Consider the following 17,698-nt stretch of genomic DNA (forward strand, 5'->3'; position numbering starts at 1 on the left):
CGGCGAGGGGGCCGGCGCCGGCGCCCCGCACAAAGATGGCCGCAACGGAGCGGTGGCGCCCCCTGCTGCCCTTCGAAAAGATGGCGGCAGGGCGGGGGCGCCGCCCCGCTGCCAGCCCGCTCGGGGAGGACACCGCCTCGCCCCGCACGAAGATGGCGGCAGGCGAGGGCGTGCTGCGGAGCTGGCCAATGAGCAGCCGCGTTGCTAGCGGTTGCCGTGGAGACAGCCAACGGCGGGCGGGGATGGACGCTGGCGGCGTGGCCCCGCCCGGCGGGGCGGGGAGCTGGCAGGGGAGGTGGCCGCGGCGCCGCCCCTCGGCGGGACCAGGGTGGGGAACGGTGCGGGCGGCGAGTGCGGAGCCAGGTGAGCGCGGGCCGCGGGTCCCTGCGCCGCCCGGCCCGCCCGCACCGCCCCTGGGCAGGCATCGGGCCTGCGGGCATCGCCGCGGGTGTGCCGGTGGGGCGCGCGTGCACCGCCCCTGGGCGCGCGGACCCGCTGGGGCGTGCATGCACCGCCCGTGGGTGCACCCGCCGCGCGTGCCTGGACCCGGTGGGGAGCGCATACATCGCCGTGGGTGCATGGACACGGCGGGGCATTGGTACAGCGGGGTGTGCATGCATCAGCCGAGAGTGCGATCGCCACCTCTGGGCGCGCTGCCCGGGTAGGGCGTGCATGTGTCCCCCGTGGGTGCGTTGCCCTGAGGCGTATGACCCAGCGAGGTCGTGCACCCCTCGCCCCCCGTCCCGCGTGCTCCAGCCCGTGGGTGTGTGGCCCGGGCGGGTGGTGGGGCTCGGGGCGGCGGTGTGCAGGGCTCAGGCTGTGCTGCGGGCATCGCCCCCGCTTGCTGTGGGCCCGTGCATGCAGGGCTCTGGGGTGGGTGGGTGCCGGGAGCGGGGCACCCCCAGCTGGGAGGCAGGCTGGGTTGCTCACAGGGCAAATGTTGTTTGGAGTCCCCGGGATGGAGTCACAGGTGCAGGCACAGGCCGTGCTGGTGGGGGGACCCCTCCCCGCAGCAGGTGCTCACAGCCCCTGCCAGCACCCCCCTCTCCTCCTCCTGGCGCTGCAGGGGGGTCCCCGGAGGTCCTGGGCAGGCTGCGGGCTGGGGAGCCGGCGCTGAGCTCCTGGTCCCTGCCATCAGCAGAGAGCACTGTTCAGTCGCCGCTCGGCTTGGCTGGGGGCCATTTCTCCTCTGGACACAAAGAGAGTTCCCTGCTGTGCTCCCGGGCACTGTATCCAGCTGGTTAGCGTGGCTCAGCACCTATCTCTCCGGGGACGCATGGCTAGGTGTGAGCAGGGACACCCCCTTTGGGAGCAGGGAGCCCCTTCCTGCCACAGGCACTGCCTGAGCAGCACCTGGAGGTGCTGGAGAGGCAGTGCCCAGCCCGTCTGCGGGGCTGTCTCCATGCTGGTGCCTTCCCAGTGTGCTGGGGAGGGCTGTGCTGTGTGGCAGCGGCTCTGGGGGTGTGCAGGGCTCTGGGGGCTACCGGCAAGTTTGCAAACCCTTGGTAGCCAAGCCAGGCCCTGGAGCCCCAGGGTGCTCTCTCTGCTGTCCCTCATAGGGGAAGCAGCCACTCTATCCGTCCCTGGGGAGTGAACTAGGCCTGCCCATCCCTGATGCTGGAGCTGGAAACCCCACAAGCTCTCTGCACCCTCCCCTGAAAAGCCGGCACCAAGCACAACACAGCAAGCATCTCCTCTCCAAAATGTTTTCCTCCTGGTACTACCTCAGCAGAGCTGACAGCAGTCCCTGGCCTGAGTCTGCCATGGTGCAGGACCCCTTGGGTCCTGCTGGGAAGCTGTGCCAGAGGCAGCCAGCTCCTGCCATGCTCCCCTTCCTGCTGCTCGCTCACATTTCACGGGGCTGTGACCCCCTGTGGGCTCACATCTCCCTGAGCCCTGCAGTGGGGCAGGCAGCAACCCGAACCCAGCGGCTGGGGTTTCAGAGGCAGAGCAGGGTGGCCGTGCTCCTGCGGTCACCCCCTCATCTGCAGCGTGCCCCAGCAGAGCTGTTCCCAGGGAAGACGTGTGCCTCTCCGTGAGTCAAGGGGACACGGGGGCTCTGGGTGAGCCAGCCTGCTCCCCTCGCCCAGCAACAGCCCTCTGTGCCTGTCCCTGCCAGCTCTTGCCCTGCGCTACTTGGAGGCTGTCGCCATGACCCTCACCAAAGGCTCCTTCACCTACTCCAATGGGGAGGAGTACCGCGGCGAGTGGAAGGAAGGTGAGACAGGGCAGGAGGGGATGGTGCTGCCTGTGCTGGGGGCCAAGCAGCCCCTAGCCCCTGCCCAGCATCATGCTGGAGCAGATCCTGCCTTCGTCTCTCCAGTGCTGCCTGTTTCTGCCCCTCCCTAGGTCGCAGGCATGGCGTTGGGCAGCTGACATTTGCTGATGGCACCGCTTACGTGGGGCACTTTGAGAATGGGCTCTTCCACGGCTGCGGCGTGCTCACCTTCTCTGACGGCTCCAGGTGAGCACGGCACCCCTGCGTACACCCCCCCGGGCATCCCCACTGCTGCAGGGAGCTGCTGCCTCAGGAGCTCCTCCCGTGCAGGTACGAGGGGGAGTTTGTGCAGGGCAAGTTCAATGGCGTCGGCGTCTTCACCCGCTGCGACAACATGACCTTTGAGGGCGAGTTCAAAGGCGGGCGTGTGTACGGCTTTGGTGAGTGCCCGGTGGCACGGTGCAGGCAGCCACAGCCCTGTGCGGCCCTAGCTCAGCACAGCCCCATCCAGCATCTCCCATTTTGTCCCCCCAGCCCTGGGGGGTGCTGCTCCCTGCTCCTTCACTGCTAGCCCTTTCCTCCTCTCCTCAGGTCTCCTGACCTTCCCTGATGGCTCCCATGGGGTGCCCCGCAACGAGGGCTTCTTTGAGAACAACAAGCTGCTCCGGCGGGAAAAGTGCCCAGCCATCATCCAGCGGGCCCAGTGTGCCTCCAAGTCTGCCCACAACCTGACAGCATGATGGTGCCCCACATCCTCTCCCATTGCAGCAGGCCCGCCCCTCCCCACTGGGCACTGGCTGGCCCCGCTGGCCCTGGAGCAGGGATGTGGCACAGCTGGGTGTCCCCCTGTCCTCCTCACCACCGAGTCGCCCCCTGCCAAACGCCTGCCGCTGGGGGGGGATGAGGCCCTCTGCTCTCCACCCAAGTGCCCTAGGGCAGCCATGGTGCCTTCTCTCTCTGGCTATAGCCCTGGCACCTGCCAGAGCAGCAGGGGGGGACAAGGTGGCCGGGACTTGGCCCATCTGCTCCCCAGGAAGACTGTGGACCACCAGGGCTGCTAGCCTGATGCAGAGGATGGAGCAGGGGAGTAGGGGCTGGGCCCTGACCCCGCAGCCAGGGTGCCTTGGCCAGGGGCTGCTGGCTGGACCACGCACCCGCAGAGGGGCAGCTCCTGGCCCACTTTACTACCCTGGTCCCAAGACAGGACGGGCACCACGGGCACCCCATGGCCCTCACCCACATCTCTGAGCCATCTCTTGGCACCCCACGGCCATCTCCCCCACATGCCCTGGGCAGGGTGATATGGTGCCCCGAAGGACCCAGCCTGCTCTCCAGGCCAGCTGGTGGGCTGTGTCCCCCTCATCCCTGTGCCAATCCAGCCTGCCCACTGCCTTGGGGACACCTGTAGCAGCATCCCCACCAAGGGGGATGGGGGGACGCCTACCCGGGCCCATATCTGCTGCATGCTGCAGGAGGGCAGGAGCGACGGTGAGCAAGGAGCAGGGTCAGCCAGAGCCTGGGAAGAGGGGCATGAGCCCTTGCTGCATGGGGGGCCAGGGCAGGCCAGGACGCAATAGGGGTATGGTAAATGTGTAGGCAGGGTGGGCAGGGAGCACGCAGCTCCTCGCCTTGCCCCCTGCGTGCATCCATCTCCGACCTGTGTGCTCACCTTCACCCCTGGTGCGGTGTGGCTGGCTGCAGCACGGAGGTCTGCCTGTGGCGGGCTGCAGGGGCCGTGCCCTCCCTGCTGGTGTCTGCCCGCACCGGTCCCGTGCCTTGTGTGACCCTGCCTTGTGCTGCTGCCTGCACGGGCCTCAGCTGAGTAAACCACATTGCCAAACGCCTGGGCTGTGTCCTTTTTGCTGGGAGCAGGGACCAGGTCGGGGGCTGCTCACATGGGCAGGACTGCAGACAGAGCGGGGCCAGCAGGTTTATTTGCAGGTCACAGTGCCGGGATCCATCCCTTCTCAGGTGGGGACAGTGGGACCCCAGGGGCTGGCAGAGGTGCGAGGGTGGCCAAGGAGTGCTGGGTGTCCCCCTTACCCATTCTGCCTAGGGCAGCCCTGTCCAGCAGGAAGGAGTGAGATGGGTGGCTTTCTCCTGGCCACATCCCAGGGTCCCCACCATGTCCCCAGCTCCCCAAGTCCCTGGCTCCCCTGCCTTTCGAGCGTGGGAAGGGGCAGGGGGGCAACCCATCATAACCAGCCGTTGGCACTGAAGGTGCTCCTCAGCTCCTCAACCTGGGAGGGGCTCAGCAGGGTCAGGGGTGCACGGCAGGGACCCCCGTAGTAGCCAAACCACTCCATGGCCTTCTTCAGCCCTGGGATCCCAAACCGGCGGGTGACCTGTGGGATGGAGGGTGTGGGGACTTACCAGCTCCCATAAGACAGGGTGACATGCACTGTGGGCCCTGCTCCTGCTAAGCCCGCTTCTTGCTCACCATCACTCCTGCCCCTCCCCCATGTGGATCTGCAAGGCTGGGCAGGGTGTGGGGTGGCTCCAGCCCCCCATGAAGTGCCCACCGTGGGGTGGGGGTGCGGAGCACGTGGAGCACGACCAGGAAAGGGAGCATCCCTATGGCATGGCAGGCTCTTTGTGGCTGGGACCTGTAGTGGGATGGGGGGCCCAGGGAGGAGCAGGTCTTCCCTCCATCACTGCCTATAAATAGCCAGCAAGGCTCCCACAGGGGCCAGTCAGGTGCCCACTGCCAGCGGACACGCTGTTCCTGGCACTGCAGGGCTGGCATTTCCCACCCCGCCACCTCCAGCCCGGCTCAGCTTGCCAGCTGGGTGCTGTGCCATCCAGTGCCCCCTGGAGCAGCACTCCACCCCCTGCAGTCCCAGGGACCTCCATCCTTTGCTGCCCCCCACCCCGCAGCACCCTGGTGGGTGCTGATTGCTCACCGCCACGTTGGGCTCAATGAGCCTGTGCTGCAGGTCGCGGGCCTCCTGCCAGCCGCCCTCACGGCACAGGCGGTCCAGCTGGCACAGCGGGCCCCCCAGGACATTGGCGAGGGCGCAGACCCCCCCAGAGGCACCTGGGGACACCAGGGCACGTTGGCAGCCAGCACAGCGCACCGTGCCCAGCCAGCATCTCCTGGGCATCGCCGCCCCTGCCTGCCTCCCCCTCCCCAGCTGCCAGTCCTTGCCAGTGCCCCCAGGACAGCAACCCATGCCCCCAGCTGAGCAGGGGCAGCAGCACCTACCCAGGGCATAGCTTGCCAGCAGGAAGCTAGCCGATCCCGCCAGCACTTGAAAATCCTCCTTCCGTGTCTTGTGGACCATCAGCCCTATGCGAGTGATCTGGCAAGAGATGAGCCATGCCCTGGGGCAGGCATTACCCTGCCCGCCTCTGCAGGGCTCCTGCTGGCACCCCCGGGGCCTAGGGAAGGGCTGCAATTCCCAGCTTCCCATTCCCAGCTTGTTCCCAGCTTGGGGCCAAGTTTGGTGGCAGCCAGCCCGGGGAAAACCCTGCCCCACTCACGTCCCCACCGCTGTCCTTGATTCCAAGGATGTTGGGGTGCTGAGCCAGGGTGAGGACAGCCTCCAAGGGCAGGTCCAGGCTGGTGTTGGCAGGGACACTGTAGAGCACCACGGGGATGGGGGATGCGTCGGCGACCTGTAGCAGCCAGGCAGAGCTCAGCAGCTGGGGTGGGTTGGAGACATGCAGGACACGCTCCCCATCCTGCTGTCCCAGCTGTAGCTGCTGGCAGGCACCAAGCATGGCTCACCTCTGTGTAGTGCTGGACCAGGGCAGCACTGGTCATGGCTCCCCGGTAGTAGCAGGGTGTCACAACCAGTGCCACGTCAGCCCCTGCCTCTGCCATGCTGACCGTCATCTTGATGGTGGCCTGGGTAGCTGGGGAGGAGGCAGAGTGGTGAGGGCTGCCGGGGGGGGGATGACATGGCCCCTGCATTGCCCACACAGGCACTCACATTCACAGCCCGAGCCAGCCAGCAGCAGGCGGTCCCTGGGCAAAGCCCGGCGCACGCAGCTCACCACCTCCAGCCGTTCTTGGGGTGCCAGGTAAGGGTACTCCCCGTTGGAGCCCAGCACCACCAGCCCTGAAACACAAGCATGGGGAGGGCAGGGCTCGGGCACAGGAGCAGGGTGCCCACAGGGTGGCCATCCCTGACCTCTCCACACCCCACTCTCAAGTGGGTACCAGGCACCCAGGGAACCTGATGCCCACATCCAGCAGCCCCCGTGGGCCAGGAGGCTCCTGCAGGTGCCCCGGAAAGCCCTGGGCTCCCCCTTAAAGAGCACACGTGGGTGCATGTCCCCCAGACAGCAGCGCCCACCTGCACCCCACTGAACGCTGGCAGTGCCATCCCCTACCCAGGCACCTTTATGCATTTCATGCATGCACCCTGTGGGCTGAATACACTGCCTGCCCACCTCCGGCCCCAGAAACGGCCCCACACAGCACTGCTAGTGAGGCACTTACTGGTGCCTGCAGCCAGGCTGTGCTGCCCTGTCCCCAGCCAGGGCACACAGACCCCTTCTTTGGGACCCTGCCAGTGTTGTGGACGCAGGCAAGCCAGCTCCAGCTTGGCACTGCTGGGCTCTGCTGGGGCAGCCAGAGCCCCAGGGCGCTGGAAGTGCCAGGTGCCCCCATCGCCCTCGCTCCCCTCCTCGCTGCTGGGCACCCAGGCAGGGCTCTGCAACCCGCGGTGTGCCCTCTCCCATGTCTGCCCTCACAGCCCTGGAATCAGCCTGGTCAGAAGAGGGGAGACCCCAGGGCACACCCCTGTGACCCCCAGCCTCTTCCTGCAGCCCCTCTCCTCCCATCCATCCTGGGCAATCAACATCCCATGGCACTGAATCTGTGTGAGCATGCCCAAGTGTGGGGCAGAAGGTAGGTGCAAGCCTGCATGCGCGTGCAGCGGGTATGCAAGCATGCACTGGAGTGTGGTGGGTCTGTGTGAGGACACACGCGTGTGCCTGGGTATGTGCCATGCAAAGGGCTCCAGGTGGTCACCTGAGGGGCTGCCAGCCCTGGAGCAAAGTCCAGCTGGAGGCTGAGCACCTTTGGGAAGTGGCACGCTGCCAGCATGCTGCCACACACCCTCTGTGGCAGGCAGGGATCTGGCAGGAGCCTGTGCGGAGAGGGGCAGTGGGGAGCGCTTACCTCGGAAGGGGATGCTGGCGTATCGGCACAGGTTCCCCTCCAGCTGGGTATAGTCCACCTCTTGCATGGGTGAGAAGGGCGTAGTGAGGGGTGGGAAGATGCCCCCAAGGTCAATTGTGTGCCCTGGTACCTGGGGGGTGCTGAGCCCCCGGCACTGCCTGGGGGCTGCCCAGCGCAGAGCTGCCAGGGTGGGCCGGAGGGGCAAGGCGAGGCGGCTGCTGAGCGCCATGGTGGCTGGGTGCTGCTGCTGGCCGTGCTGCCTGCCCTGCCAAGGGGCTGTTAATGTTTGACGGGGCACGTGAGGGACTCGCGACCCGGCTGGGCAGACAATGTAGGGGGTGGTACTGGGTGAGCTCAGGGTGTTCTACGCCCCTCCAGGAGCCGGACAGAGGAGCTCAGCACCCCTCTGAGTGAGCCCCAGCTGCACCAGTGGCTCTTTCCCTTCTGCTTGCCAGCCCTGACAGCCATCCTTCTGACCAGGGAACCAGGCATTGCGGGAGTCCCAGGGCTGTGGGCAGGGTTCACCTGCTCTGGGTGTTGGTGTAGGGTCTCCTGTAAATGGGCGAGTGGGAGCATTTCTGGGTAGGGAGCAATGAGCACTGCACTTGGCAGAAGTGACCCAGCCTGCAAAGAGGCCACTGTGTCCCCCAAGGGATGGCTTCAGCAGGGAAGTGGGAGAACATGCCACCATGCAGCCCCGCAGGTGTATGACTGCTGCCCTCTGGCACAACCCCAGCCTCCAGCACAGTGTGGAACTGGGCTGAGCTGCCCTTGGTGTAGTTTTCCTCCCCGAGCCTACCCAGCTGGGACTTGGAAGCACTGCGAGCAAGCAGGGCATTCCACAGCAAGGAATCCCACCCTTGAACTACTCGTGTCTTGCCCCATGGTGTCACTGACATTAAAGTCTCTGTGCTAGGAGGCAGGGCATGTCCGTGCTGCTGGATAATCCCTGGATAACCCAGCTTCCCCACCTCCGTTGCCCCCAGTGCAGGCTGCCCAGCCCCACAGCCCCCCGGAGCCCAACGCTGCTCTTCGCTGGCTTTTATTGACATGAATAAGTCTCGGCTGGATCCAGCTCCTTGGAGCCAAGCCCGGTCCCTGGTCTCTGCTTGGCACTGTCATGCGGGAACCTCTGTCTGCCCCTGCGGCTGCTCTTTGGTCTCCAGTGCCTGGCGTGTGTCCACCTGCCACTGCTGCACCAGGTCCGTCGGGGTCTTGCCAGCCTGCAAGAGCAGGCAGAGACAGGCTGGGGCTGGGTGGTGCAACATGGTGGGGCAGCAAATGGCCCCGCTGCTGGCCCCCTGCTCACCTGGTTCTTGGCCATCATGTCAGCCCCATGCAGGATCAGCATTTTGATGATCTTGTAGCGGCTGAGCCGTGTGGCGTCATGCAACGGTGTGTCACCTTCCTGCAAGAGACACAGCCTGGCTGGGGATCGTGGTCCAAGCCTGGGGACAGGGACGCCCTGCCTGTCCCCAGCACTGCTCCCTGGTTCCCAGCACACCCACCTCCTTGCTAGGACAAGGAGGATAGTGTCTGCCCCAGCCCCGGCTGTGGCTGCCAGTACCCCGGGGCAGAGATGTGAGTCTGGATGTGCCCTGCTGCAGCTGCTGGGAGCCGCTGGTGGGGTCAGCCAAGGGAGGGGGGATCAGTGTTGTCGCCTCAGTGCTGGCTGCATGGCTGCAGCACTCACCCTGTCTGGGGAGTTGATGTCCACCCCAGAGTGGATGAGGTGCTCCACAATGTCAGGGTGCCCAGTCCGGGTGGCCACGTGGAGGGGAGTGCTGAGCAGCTTGAGCGGGAAGGAGATGAACACCAGATCAGTGCCCACCCCCGCTAACCCAGCACAGGGTCAGTCTTGGTCCCCTGGGACATGCCCATGCCCCGGACACAGCCCTGTGCCCCTGGGCTCTGCCCTGCACACCTTGTCCTTCAGGTTGAGGTCTGCCCCGTGGTCCTGCAGCAGCTTGACAGCATCCAGGTGCCCGCCCCGGCAGGCCCAGTGCACGGCAGTGCAATCCAGCTGGGTGCACAGAGCAAAATCACGGCGGGGGACACCTCCACCCCATTCCCATGCCAGGGTAGAGCTGGCAGATCCCTGCCCACAGCCACCTCGGTGGTGGGGACAGCACTGCTCTGCTGCCAGGACCCCAGCCCTGCTGTTGCTCCAGCTGCACCACACCCAGAGGGTCAGACCAGCACGGAGCCAGGGCAGGATCTAGCCTCACCCGGTCCCTGAAGTCCACGGTGGCCCCGCTGTCCAGCAGCTTCTGCAGGATGTCTGTGTGTCCCTCCAGCGAGGAGCGGTGCAGGGCGGTGCGATGGAACTGCAGGGATAAGGTGCCACATTGGCAGACAGATCCATCCTCTCTTGGCCCCACCTGGCCAAACCCTCAGCCTTATCCTGGGAGGTCCCAGCCCCTGCCAGGGGGCATGGCAGGGCACGGTGGCAGGGCGCAGGCGAGGGGTGGCCAGCAGCCACAGGGGATGCTACCTCGTCACACGTGTCAGGGGGGCCACCATCTGCCAGAAACTTCTCAATGATGTGCATCTTGCCCTGGACAGCAGCTCGCAGGAAGGTCTCTGGTTCCACGGGACCCTCCTGGCAGTGGGACAGGCTCAGGGCTGGGGCATAGCAGGGGCACGGGAGAAGGGACAACACTGGGGGCCCCCTGCCCTGCTTCCCCAGGGAGGTCCCTGGCTGGCAGGGTGACCTGGGGACTGGCTCATGGGGGCTCCAGCCTCTGCCCCAGCAGCCCCCCTCCTGCACCCCAGGACCCCATGGCGTACAATCTCCAGAGGCTCAGGTGGTGGTGGGGGCTCAGGGGTGGCCGCCCGCTCCTCACGTCGCTGTCGGCGCTGCTTGCGGAGCTCGATGAGGTGCTGGATACTCCCCACGTCAATGATCTCCCGCCGCAGGTCCACCGAGCTCTTCCGCACCCGCTCCTGGCCCTGAGGAGGGACAGGCAAGTGCCCCGTTTGCCTTCTTTGTGCTCTGCCACCTCCTGGCTCCCCCGTGCCCCAAACCCCCTCACCTTGACGGCCTCGAGGCCCCTGTTCCTGGGGCCACAGCGTTTCTCCTGCTCCAGCTCTGGTGTGCTCATCCGCTCCACGGCTGGCGGCTCCAGTGCACCATCCCGTTTGAGTAGCTGCATGGGCACAGAGGGGCTGCATGGTCCTGGCTGGATATAGAGCATCCCCACTGCTTCCACCCCCAGCCAGCCAGTGGAGATGGCTCTAGGCATGGCTCACAGCTCTCTGCTGAAGTCTATGGGATGCCTGACTTGCATCTTGCCTACCTGCCCTACTTGCCAAGCTGGTCGCCTGCCTGCTGCTTGGCTCTGCCCCATGGGCAAGAGCTCCCGCCCGGCTTGGGAACCTGGTACCCCTGCGAGCCCTTGACCACCTTACTGCAACCCCCAGGATGGCAGGGTCAGTGCCAGCCTCCTCACATCCAAGTCCCTGATGGTGGACACAGTGCAAGGCAGGTCCTTGCCGCAGCCCGGGCAGGTCCCCCTGCCCTATGGACCCACCTTCTCCTCCTCCTCTTCCTCTGCCAGCTTCTGCTCGATGAGCTCTTTGGCCCGTTGCACATCCAGCTCCATGTCTGCCAGCAGTGCACAGCGCCGCACAGGATGCAGCCTCTCCTCCTCGCCACCGCCGGCAAGGAGTGCCTGGCCCCGGCTCCCGGTGCTGCTGGTGGCTCTGCTGGCCACGGGGCTTTATGCCGCTGGCCCCTCCGTCCCGCAGCCCAAGGGCACCAACAGCTGTGGCTGCTCCACATGACTGGGGCAGCTTTGCCATGAGCTCACCCTCCTGCTTTCTGGTGGCCCTGGCTTACCTCCCAGCCCTGCACCCTCTTAAAGAGACCACTGCCCCCCCCCACCCCCCGCCCCCGGCTGCCTGGGACCCCCGTGCTGGATATGGGGAGCTGGGGTGCACACAGCTCGCAGCAGCCAGTCCAGAGAGGCTCAGCAGAGTGGGTACACAGTCCAAAGTCACCCCATGGGTCTTGTGCCACTGACCCTGGGCAGCCAGGATGCTCCCCACACCCCATCCCCACGCAACCAGATACTGCATCACCCGCAGGCATTACCCAAGGCTCCCTGGCACCTAGAGGGGGGGGGAGGTTGCTGCCCACCCCAAAGGGAGGTGATGGGGGCCCCTGAAACTTCTCAGCCAGCAGCAGGCGGTGCTGGGAGCTGTGGCCCCTTCACACCACTTTGGGGGATGACCTCAGGTGCAGAGTGTCCCAAGCAGCCCTGCCAACGTCCCAGTGGCTTCCCGGCCTCCCCTGCCATGCACAAGCAGCCTGGCAGTAGGACCAGCCTCACGTGGGGCCGAGGGGCAGAGCCAGCAGCTATTCCCAGCAGTGGGGACATTGTTCAGCCCCCCTGGGCTTTGCTCTTCCCCTTTGTAAGATGAGGCCGGTGCTGCCTTGTGCCAGGACAGTTAATGCGCTGGGCACCGGCCCCCAGCACAGGACCTGGGGGAAGGACAGATGGGGACACGTCATTGTCACCCTTCTGGGCAGTTCCCAAGGCCACCCTTGGGTGCCCTGTGCTATGGGTGCCAAGGTGCCATTTTCACCAGAACAGACAATGGTGGCCATGACGGTGGCCCTGGGACTGTCCCCCTCCATGGACTGTCCTGCCTGGCCCGAGGGCAGACACAGGCTGGAACCTTCAGATGGGAAGCACTGGGAAAGGGAAGGCAGTGGCCCCACACCAGCAAGCAGCCAGGATGGCAATGGGGAATTGCAGTGCTGGGGAAGGGTCCAGGCAGGCAAAGAGCCCCAGGCGTGGTGGGACAGCATTGGGGTGGTACCAGGGAACAGAGCTGGGGCACACAGGCTCTCCCTGGCCACCCTGTGCCCAGCCTGGCATGGGAGCAGGCACAGGACAAGCATGGGGCATCTCCCGTGGATGGAGGTGACAGCGCCCCCCCGAGGCCACAGGAAGGATGAAAAGGCTTTATTGATAAATACAGACTATGTACAGCGGGGAGACATCTCCACCCAGCCCAACGCCCCGGGGCCTCCCGGCCAGGGGGAGCTGGAGCCCAGCGGGTCACGGCCTCTCCCTGCCAGCACAGCCTGGCAGTGGGGCCCCAGCCACGCTGACCGCCCCAGAGACATTTGGTCTCGAACCTCCTGCAGCAAACACAGTGTGTGCCCATGTCCCCAGCCAAGGGGGGCAACCATAGGGGCACAGCCCCATCCAGACCTTCCTGTGGGGTCACATGGGTGGGGGACAGCCTCAGGGGGGAGCAGGGGCTGCCCTGGCTCTGGCAGGGCTGGGACACGGCACAGGGCATCCCCAGAGGTGCCACTGTCCCCCAGCCCCCTGTCCTCTCCCTGCAACCAGTCGGGGGTGGCTCAGTTCCTGGGTGGCAGGGGCTGGTTGACAATCACTTGCACAACAAAATCCTTCTGGATCTTGGTCTCCTGCAGCCGCGTGCGGTCAGTGAGCAGCTTGCCTGAGAAGAACCAGCGCTGCCAGGCCAGGTCGATGCCCTCCTGCGCCTGCAGCTGCTTCTTCAGCTGCCCGATGGTGTCACCCATGCTGGCGCTGAGCCGCAGGTCCTTGCCGGTGGAGAGCCGCACCTTAAGGGTGAACTCCCGACGGGCATTGGGCAGGGGCTCGGCTGGCTCTGCTGCCTCTTCCTCACTCCGTTCCAGGATCAGGTTGACAGGAGGTGCCAGGCAGTAGACTGGCAGCTGATACCGGTTGCCCAGCTCATCATAGCACTCCGTCAGGGACCCTGGGGACAGCAGGATGAGATGCTGTGGGCGGGCATCCCCACGGACCACTCAGATGGGGACAGGGCCACCCCAGGCAGTGGGGCAGGGCCTGTCTTGCCCCTGCTTGGCTGGGCTAAGCTGTGTGGATGGCAGCTGGGAACCCCTCTCGTCTCCAACCTGGGACCCCCATGTGCCCAGATATGGGGCACTCGGCACCCACCCCACCCAAAACCCTGGTGCCGTTCCTCACCGTGGGGCAGGGTGATACTGGCTCCATCAAGGATGGCTTGGGCCAGGCTGTGGTCGTTGGCCTCCACAGCATAGGCAGCTGCCTTCAGGGCATCCCAGATCTCCTTGCGGCCCTCAAAAGCAGGTGCTGTGTCCCAAAACTCATCCCGCTTGCTGCGCAGCTGCCCGTCTGTCATGGGGTAGTCGCTCTTCCACTTGGGACGCTCCTTCTTCAGGGGCTCATTGCGGCCTGGGGAGGGGTGGGATGCTCAGCCAAGGGATGGGGCTCCCCCTTGAGCCCTGAGCCTCCCACCTCTCCATCCCCACAGGTTCCATGCACACCAGCATCTGAAGGTCCACCCTGCCCAGCACAGTCCCCAATACAGCCAGGGGGAGCTCAGCTAAAGCAAGCCCTACTCAAGGTCCCACTGGCCTCATAGCAGCTGCCTCCTCAAGTGACATCCTTTACCCCCAGGAGGAACAAAGGCTCTTGCCCCCATGCTAGGGAGACCAGCCCCTGCCCCATGGGATGGCCATAGGGCCTTGGGGCCCTTTGAGGCAGAGCAGTATTTATATCTTGGGGAATTAGCAAGGAAATAAGCTGGTGAGTTGGAGTGGGAAGGGGATTACGAAGGCTGAGCTGCAGCCCCGGCAGGGGATGGGTGGGCAGGACCTTACTGTCCTCTCTGCCCACCCCAGGATGTCAGGGACCAGCTGTGGACACAACAGCAGGCACACAGCATCCAGGGCATCGGGGGGCATCAGACATCACTGGCATGGAGGGCTGCCACTCCACAGGTAGCCCCAGCAACAGCCATAACTGAGCTGGCTCTCCATGAAACAGCCCCCAACCATGTCCCCAGGGAACCCCAACAGCCAGCACTGTCCAGGGGTCTGGGCCACCCCCATGCCAGCCCCAGACTGCCCTCCTGCCCTCCCTATGCCAGGTTGTGCCCCGTGGGAACAGGCCCATCCTGTCAGCCCCATGGCTGGGCCGGAAGCGTGGGGCAGGAAGGAGCTGTTGTCACTCCCAGCTGAGCTGGGGACAATAAGTGACAACTCCTTCCTGCCACCCCCTCTCCCTGGGGCGCACAGCCAGCACCCTTCCTGCAGGGATGGAGATGCGGAGTCCCCGCCGGGCAGGAAGGATGCAGGTGCCCACACAGTGACCTGCCAGGCAAGGCAATGCCACACACCCTAGCTGCTGGGGACAGCCACCACTGCCAGCTGCGGGCTGCGCCATGTTCCCCAGGCAGCTTTTCCCTGGCAAACGTGTGGTGACAACAAGGCATTATGTGACCTTTTTTAACTGTACCAGCCCTATCCCACCCCGTCCAAGACCACTGGAGCCAGCACAGCACCTGCTTTCCCAGCAAACACCCACCTAGACCTAGATGTGACACATGGCACCCACCCCAGGGGTCCCCGTGGGGCACAGGAGCTCAGCTACCCAGGGCTGGATGCTGAGCATCCCTGACAAGCAGCATCCTGCCCACATCCCTGGAGGAGTGAGGGCAGCCGGCTGCAGCCAGCACTGCCGATTCAGCAGTCACGGTGCTGGGCAGGAGGGATTTGCAGCACCGCAGGACAGAGCAAGGTCAGAGGCAGCACCTGCCCCGGAGCAGCAGCCACAACCAGCCTGAAGGGCACAGCTGGGACCATGTTTCCACGCTGCTGTGGCCACCGGGCTGTGGCATGCGTCCCCACAGCCGGGACTGTCATGCATGGCAGGACACCCAGCCGGAGCCAGCCCCTCAGCTCGGCTCATGGCAAAGGGAAGAGGCTGGCCCGGGGGAGGCAGTAGGATCGAGCTGCAGGGCCCGGCCGTGGCGGGGAGCAGGGACAGGTTGCAGCTGCCCCATGCAGGCAGGTGTGCCCGGCAGCCTTGCCCAGGTAGGCTGGGGCTTAAGCCTTATCTATTTATTGCTGCCGCCCATCTGGGCCCCACAACCTCTAATCACCTCCTGCCGCTCTATTCCTGGTCCCTTGTGCAACTCTCCGCAGTGGCACCACCGGACAGGTCTGGCCGCTCGCTGTGCCCGGACTCGAGCCAACAGGATCTCGCAGGCAGCATGCCTGCCTCCTGCCCTGTGCCTGCAGTGCCCTGCCTGCAGCTCAGCCCCACCCGGTGCCCCGGTACAAGGACCCCCAGGCAGGAGGCTGTGCCCTAGAGGCTCTCCTGCCCTGGGGCTTGCTCCCTGCCCAGCTGGAGTCCTGGGGAAAGCTCAGCAGCCCCAGCCAGCAGGTCCTGGAGGTTGGCTTGGCATGGAAACAGATGCCAGCCAGATGGCAAGCGACACTGCTTCCAGCAGTGCTGGCTGGTCCCCTCTTGGGCCAGGCAGAGTTGGGATGCTGCGTGCCATGGGCATCCTACTACTCCTGCTGTGTCAAGCTGGCTACCCCAGGAAAAACACTGTCACCTGCTGTGGGGAGCCCTGGCAGCACCTCTTTGCAGGGGGTTGCAGTGAGCCCCAGCCAGGGCAGGAGCTGGCCTGGCAGGCAGGCTGCTTAGCCAGGCCCCCGCAGGAGCAGAGGCAGGCAGGCAGAGCACCCCTCCTCGCCAACAGCACGTCCTCGCATGCTGGGACCTGCCAGCCTGGGCCAGTGTCCCCGTACTGGTACTGCGGGTGAAGGCAGCTGCAGCCTTGCTTCACCCACCACCACCTGCTGAGTGGCTCCCATGGGCTGATGGCACCACACAAACAAAGGCAGGGATGGCATGGACACCGCAACAACCAGGGACAGTCCCACTCCCCTCAGAAGGGATGTGCTGCAATACAGCGGCAGCAGCTGCCAGGGGCACAGGGAGGGGACCGTGACCCATCCCAGGAGAGCCTGGCAGGGAATGAGTAGTGTTGATGGAGACGCAGCCTCTGCAGCCAGCTGTTGCCTGCCACAGGAGGGGAGCACATGGATCCAGATGTTGGGATCTGACCCCCAGCCACAGCAGCCCCAAGTTATGAGGCAACAGCCCCACACCTGCACCCAGCTGGGCGAACGGTCGGCTGGGGACCCCAGTACCAACTGGCTCCCACAAGAAGGCACCTGCACCCCTGGGGGCCAGAGCATGCTGGGTTGGGGGGCTCCGGCTCCGGGGGGGGGCTGTCACCCTAACCTGAGCCAGCAGGGCACCCCGGGGTGGGCACCGTCCCACTCCCCCACGCCACCCCCGCATCCCAGCTGCGAGAGAGGGCCGGGGCGCCCGGTCCCGGGCACATACTCCATGCCCCCGCTCTCCCGCCTACCACCGCCTCGCCATAAACACGTTAATTACCGGCTGCGATTGCCCCGGCCGGGGAGGCGGACAAAGGGAAGGCAGGTGTGATTCACCCTGCCGGCCCACGTCCCCTCTGCCGGCAGGTAGCCGTACCATCCCCGAGGCCTCCGCGATCCTCCAGGGAGGCGCCTCACGGCGCCCGGGTATTCGGCTGCCGGTAACTCCGGGGAGCCGCACCGGTACCCCCCGCCCCGCGGCTAAGTCACCGGCACCTCTCGAAACCCCGGGGGCGCAGGGATGGGGCTGTGCCCGGCGGCAGCAGCTCGGTGCACGGGCAGCACCGACCCCGGGCCGGCAGGGACCCAGCGTGCGGGGGGCGCCGCCGAGCCCAAGCCGAGGGCACCCCCTGCCTTGTAGCCCCCCGGCCGCCCGGGACACACCCTTCCCTGGAGGGACCGGGGAGAGGCAAATGCGCCGCACACCCCCGCCCTGACCCCGCAAGACCCCCGGAGCGCCGCCGGGCCGGGAGCCGCGGTGCCTGCTCGCTCCCGGGGCCGCGCAGCTGGCCGAAAGCCCCGGTGCCGGCGGGCCGCCGGCGGCGCGGAACGGGTCCTGAGGCTGTGCGCGGGACAGCCCTCGCCGCGCCATGCACTGCGCCCCTCCGGTGCCCGCGCTTCCCCCGCGCCCGCCGCGCCCAGAGGCACACGGGATCGCCCCCCGGCGCCCGCGATCCCGGGGGTGTCCGGGCGGGGCGGGCCCGGCCCGGCCCCGCTCACCTGCTCGCTTGCGGGGGTTCCCGGCGGCTGGCCGCTCCCGGCGCTGCCGCCCCACGCAGCCGCCCATGGCGGGGCTCGACGGCGGCGGCGGCGCTCGGCATGGGGCCGGGCCGGCTGCGCGCTGCAGCCGACCGCGGGGCCCGGCTCTGAGGCCGGGGCCGCCCCGCCGCCGGAGACGCCCCGCGCCGCGCCGCGCCCCGCCCCGCCAGGTGCGCATGTGACCGCCCGCACCGGCACCGCCCACGTGCGCGCGCCCGCTCCCGCCGCACTTTTGTCCCCTCCGCCCCGCCGTACCACCGCCCCCCCCCCGCTGCCCCGGGCCGGAGGGGTGAGGAGGGGGCGCCCCCCCCCGCGTGCGCCTGCGCGGACTGTCACCCCCGCGGCG

The 17,698-nt window shown here is 66.4% G+C and overlaps 4 protein-coding genes across 4 annotated transcripts; 1 reads left to right on the top strand and 3 right to left on the bottom strand.

Annotated features, from left to right (window-relative positions):
* Window positions 1–7: 7 nt before the first annotated feature.
* On the top strand, window positions 8–4,062 carry MORN4 (MORN repeat containing 4). Its single transcript, XM_037399901.1, has 5 exons — window positions 8–363; window positions 2,120–2,218; window positions 2,350–2,464; window positions 2,549–2,658; window positions 2,810–4,062. The coding sequence occupies exons 1-5, from the start codon at window positions 36–38 to the stop codon at window positions 2,956–2,958; spliced, it is 801 nt and encodes a 266-aa protein (XP_037255798.1). The 5' UTR covers window positions 8–35; the 3' UTR covers window positions 2,959–4,062.
* A 72-nt stretch (window positions 4,063–4,134) lies between these two features.
* HOGA1 (4-hydroxy-2-oxoglutarate aldolase 1) lies at window positions 4,135–7,627 on the bottom strand. Its single transcript, XM_037399904.1, has 7 exons — window positions 7,350–7,627; window positions 6,154–6,282; window positions 5,949–6,076; window positions 5,702–5,836; window positions 5,424–5,520; window positions 5,122–5,255; window positions 4,135–4,563 (listed from the first exon to the last, which is right to left on the bottom strand). The coding sequence occupies exons 1-7, from the start codon at window positions 7,576–7,578 to the stop codon at window positions 4,414–4,416; spliced, it is 1,002 nt and encodes a 333-aa protein (XP_037255801.1). The 5' UTR covers window positions 7,579–7,627; the 3' UTR covers window positions 4,135–4,413.
* A 755-nt stretch (window positions 7,628–8,382) lies between these two features.
* On the bottom strand, window positions 8,383–11,212 carry ANKRD2 (ankyrin repeat domain 2). The gene is made up of 9 exons (XM_037400288.1): window positions 10,883–11,212; window positions 10,385–10,498; window positions 10,140–10,301; window positions 9,844–9,951; window positions 9,578–9,676; window positions 9,274–9,372; window positions 9,043–9,141; window positions 8,659–8,757; window positions 8,383–8,572 (listed from the first exon to the last, which is right to left on the bottom strand). Exons 1-9 carry the CDS (start codon window positions 10,952–10,954, stop codon window positions 8,468–8,470), a joined length of 957 nt encoding a protein of 318 aa, XP_037256185.1. The 5' UTR covers window positions 10,955–11,212; the 3' UTR covers window positions 8,383–8,467.
* Window positions 11,213–12,301: 1,089 nt separating this feature from the next.
* On the bottom strand, window positions 12,302–17,503 carry UBTD1 (ubiquitin domain containing 1). Its single transcript, XM_037399976.1, has 3 exons — window positions 17,314–17,503; window positions 13,343–13,570; window positions 12,302–13,112 (listed from the first exon to the last, which is right to left on the bottom strand). Exons 1-3 carry the CDS (start codon window positions 17,378–17,380, stop codon window positions 12,727–12,729), a joined length of 681 nt encoding a protein of 226 aa, XP_037255873.1. The 5' UTR covers window positions 17,381–17,503; the 3' UTR covers window positions 12,302–12,726.
* Window positions 17,504–17,698: the final 195 nt, after the last annotated feature.

This window comes from Falco rusticolus, chromosome 9, assembly GCF_015220075.1.
Source record: "Falco rusticolus isolate bFalRus1 chromosome 9, bFalRus1.pri, whole genome shotgun sequence".
NCBI classification, from domain to species: domain Eukaryota; kingdom Metazoa; phylum Chordata; class Aves; order Falconiformes; family Falconidae; genus Falco; species Falco rusticolus.

Bases quoted from the DNA above. Each gene is read 5' to 3' on its own strand.
- MORN4 (XM_037399901.1), top strand. From the start codon at position 36: ATGGCCGCAACGGAGCGGTGGCGCCCCCTGCTGCCCTTCGAAAAGATG. The intron at 2,219-2,349 runs GTGAGACAGGGC...GCCCCTCCCTAG, and splicing joins CCGCGGCGAGTGGAAGGAAG to GTCGCAGGCATGGCGTTGGG. The intron at 2,659-2,809 runs GTGAGTGCCCGG...TCCTCTCCTCAG, and splicing joins CGGGCGTGTGTACGGCTTTG to GTCTCCTGACCTTCCCTGAT.
- HOGA1 (XM_037399904.1), bottom strand. From the start codon at position 7,578: ATGGCGCTCAGCAGCCGCCTCGCCTTGCCCCTCCGGCCCACCCTGGCA. The intron at 6,077-6,153 runs GTGAGTGCCTGT...CCTCCTCCCCAG, and splicing joins GGCTGGCTCGGGCTGTGAAT to CTACCCAGGCCACCATCAAG. The intron at 5,837-5,948 runs GTGAGCCATGCT...TGGCTGCTACAG, and splicing joins TGGTCCAGCACTACACAGAG to GTCGCCGACGCATCCCCCAT.
- ANKRD2 (XM_037400288.1), bottom strand. From the start codon at position 10,954: ATGGAGCTGGATGTGCAACGGGCCAAAGAGCTCATCGAGCAGAAGCTG. The intron at 10,499-10,882 runs GTGGGTCCATAG...GTGCCCATGCAG, and splicing joins AGGAAGAGGAGGAGGAGAAG to CTACTCAAACGGGATGGTGC. The intron at 8,758-9,042 runs GTGAGTGCTGCA...TGTCTCTTGCAG, and splicing joins ACATCAACTCCCCAGACAGG to GAAGGTGACACACCGTTGCA.
- UBTD1 (XM_037399976.1), bottom strand. From the start codon at position 17,380: ATGGGCGGCTGCGTGGGGCGGCAGCGCCGGGAGCGGCCAGCCGCCGGG. The intron at 13,571-17,313 runs GTGAGCGGGGCC...ACCCCTCCCCAG, and splicing joins GAACCCCCGCAAGCGAGCAG to GCCGCAATGAGCCCCTGAAG. The intron at 13,113-13,342 runs GTGAGGAACGGC...TGCTGTCCCCAG, and splicing joins CAGTATCACCCTGCCCCACG to GGTCCCTGACGGAGTGCTAT.